The sequence below is a fragment of the Montipora foliosa genome, chromosome 3 (assembly GCF_036669935.1).
Source record: "Montipora foliosa isolate CH-2021 chromosome 3, ASM3666993v2, whole genome shotgun sequence".
NCBI classification, from domain to species: domain Eukaryota; kingdom Metazoa; phylum Cnidaria; class Anthozoa; order Scleractinia; family Acroporidae; genus Montipora; species Montipora foliosa.
Window position 1 is genome coordinate 61026375 of NC_090871.1, and position 2500 is coordinate 61028874.

Consider the following 2500-nt stretch of genomic DNA (forward strand, 5'->3'; position numbering starts at 1 on the left):
TGATGGCGACCGGACGAGAGCTTTCATTTTTCCTCAGCAAAATGAGAAACGATATCTTTCCTTTATTTTCTTGGCGTCAGATAATAAACTCTGCAATCGTGGGGAAAGGTGATCGTAGATAGCAGCACGATCTAAGGATGAGTTTTCTCGGAGACCAATATCTGCAGGATTGATCCTGGTTACTTCTCTACGGGAAACCATTACACGATCACGAGCAATGCGCCGGGTAAACTTACAAATAATCGGTTTCGGCCGACCATCGGACGCGTTACGAAATGGCACTCGATGGGCAATGTCAAGGTCATAAGGATGAATTTCAGCTCCAATTGAGCTGAAGATTCTCATGCAAAGTTGCAACGTTTCATCGGCGCTTTCTCGTTGTTTAAGTTCAGGAACACCTACAAGCTTGATGTTATATGAATACGAATATTCCAATACTTGATCCAGTGAAGATGATATTTTATCCACTTGAGATGACAAATGTTTAACAGATTTTTCAATAAGAGACATCTTGTCGTTGACATACTTCTTAAAATCTTCTTGGATATTGCTCGGAGTTGCCGTGGTAATTCCCTCTTTAGTAACCATAAAAATGAAGAGCTATCTACCCCATTTCTGGACACAGCTAGTGGCTGCCGTACTGAATCCTTGTCAACCCTGACTTCCTGTCAAAGGTCAAAGAATCTGGGGATGAACTTTTCCCCCAGGGCTCCCCTGTAGGTTTCCACAGTCCCCAGCGTCTTGCGGGAACAGTTTCAATATGGCGGCGGGGCGGGGCATGCTGGCTCCCACCTAGAGCACTAATAACATAGTACACCATATATAATAACACAAAGAGTATCCTACACTTACATGCATTTACCTACATTCATACGCACTTACCTACATTCGCATGCATCTACCTCCATTTATACGCACTGACCTACATTCGCATGCATTTACCTACACTCCCATGCATCAACCTACATTCATATGCATTAACCTACACTCAAATGCATTCACCAACATTTATACGCACTGACCTACATTCGCATGCATTTTCCTACACTCCTATGCATTAACCTACACTCATACGCACTGACCAATATTCGCATGCATTTACTTACACTCCTGTGCTTCTGGCTTCATCTTCGACGAGAGCCGGCACAAACCTTCGATTCTTGGGTTGTCACCATAAAAGAAACGGCCGCCGAATGTAAGTTTCCCGTCGATTTTTACGAGAAAGCTGTGAGAGACAAACTCTCCTTTTCTTGTAAGGAGAACAGTTATAAACTGAAACTTTATGACCAGGGAGCCGCCCTTTCACTTGAAAATACTGTGAAAATCCTATCTTTGAAAGAAGCTACGAAACGTGCGTTCCAAGAGTCAAAGACGGCAGAGATTGAGAGCGTCACACAGCGAGATAGCAAGCCATACCCTCAGACTATGAACAACCCACAGCGAGGTCCCAAGTCAGACTCTAAGAGGCGATCATTCCAGCCAAGCAGTAGGAATTGTGGATACTGAAATCGCCAGCACCCCCCTGGACGGAGGAATTGCCCAGCAGCAGAGACCCGATGCAACAAGTGCAACAAACTGGGACATTTTCCTAAAATTTGCAAAAGCGCGCCTGTTCACAGGGCTCTCCCACATTTGTTTGGAGGGTTACAACCACACCCACGTCAAACAAAGTTTGTCAAACGTCCCCTACAGAACCAATTGCTCCCCCAACATCCGACTCAGGGTGGCACATTAAGCTAAAGATAAATGAGCAACAGTTGACATGGTGTGTTGACACAGGAGCACAAGTATCTGTGATGCCAGAATCTGCGTACGAGGAGTCATATGGAACACTGTCAAACCCAGACAGAGAACTTGTGGGAGCAAGTGATGTCCCCCTGACGACCGTTAGATTTGCAATCATGAACCTTGTCTCAGAAGATAAAGCCATTGCAGAACGAGGGGGCATCCAAGCTACTTCTGAGAATACCTGCATATACAGTATCAAAGCAGTCCATCATCCACCCCTGACTGCAGGTAACAATCCTGTGCCCTTAAGCGTAAAGGACGACATTGTAAAGAAATGCCCAATGCTTTTTCAGGGCCTTGGAAAACTGGAAGGTGAGCATACAATTCATCTCAAGGAAGAGACCACACCCTTTTGCCTGACTACCCCCAGGCGACTACCATTACCACTTATGAAAAAAGTGAAGGAGGAGATTGAAAGCATGCTGCAACTTGATGTTATCGAACTCGTAGATGAGCGGACGGAATGGCGTTCGCTGATTGTGGTGGTACCAAAGGCAGACGTCAGAGTGCAGATATGCGTTGACCTCACAAAGCTTAACCAAGCAGTTCAAAGAGATCTATCAAATGCCGACCGTTGAAGAAACTCTGGGAAGCCTTACAGAAGGTTCAGTATTCTCCAAGCTTGACGCAAACTCTGGCTTTCATCAGATTGTTCTCAACCCTGATGTGCCGATATATGTTCAAGCGTTTGCCTTTTGGCATATCATCGGCC

At 45.4% G+C, this 2500-nt stretch overlaps 1 protein-coding gene across 1 annotated transcript; it reads right to left on the reverse strand.

The window, feature by feature from the left end:
- Window positions 1-33: 33 nt before the first annotated feature.
- Window positions 34-588, reverse strand: LOC137996195 (uncharacterized). The gene has a single exon (XM_068841617.1). It carries the CDS (start codon window positions 586-588, stop codon window positions 34-36), a length of 555 nt encoding a protein of 184 aa, XP_068697718.1.
- Window positions 589-2500: the final 1912 nt, after the last annotated feature.

Excerpts from the sequence above, each read along its gene's own strand:
- LOC137996195 (XM_068841617.1), bottom strand. The coding sequence starts at position 588 with ATGGTTACTAAAGAGGGAATTACCACGGCAACTCCGAGCAATATCCAA.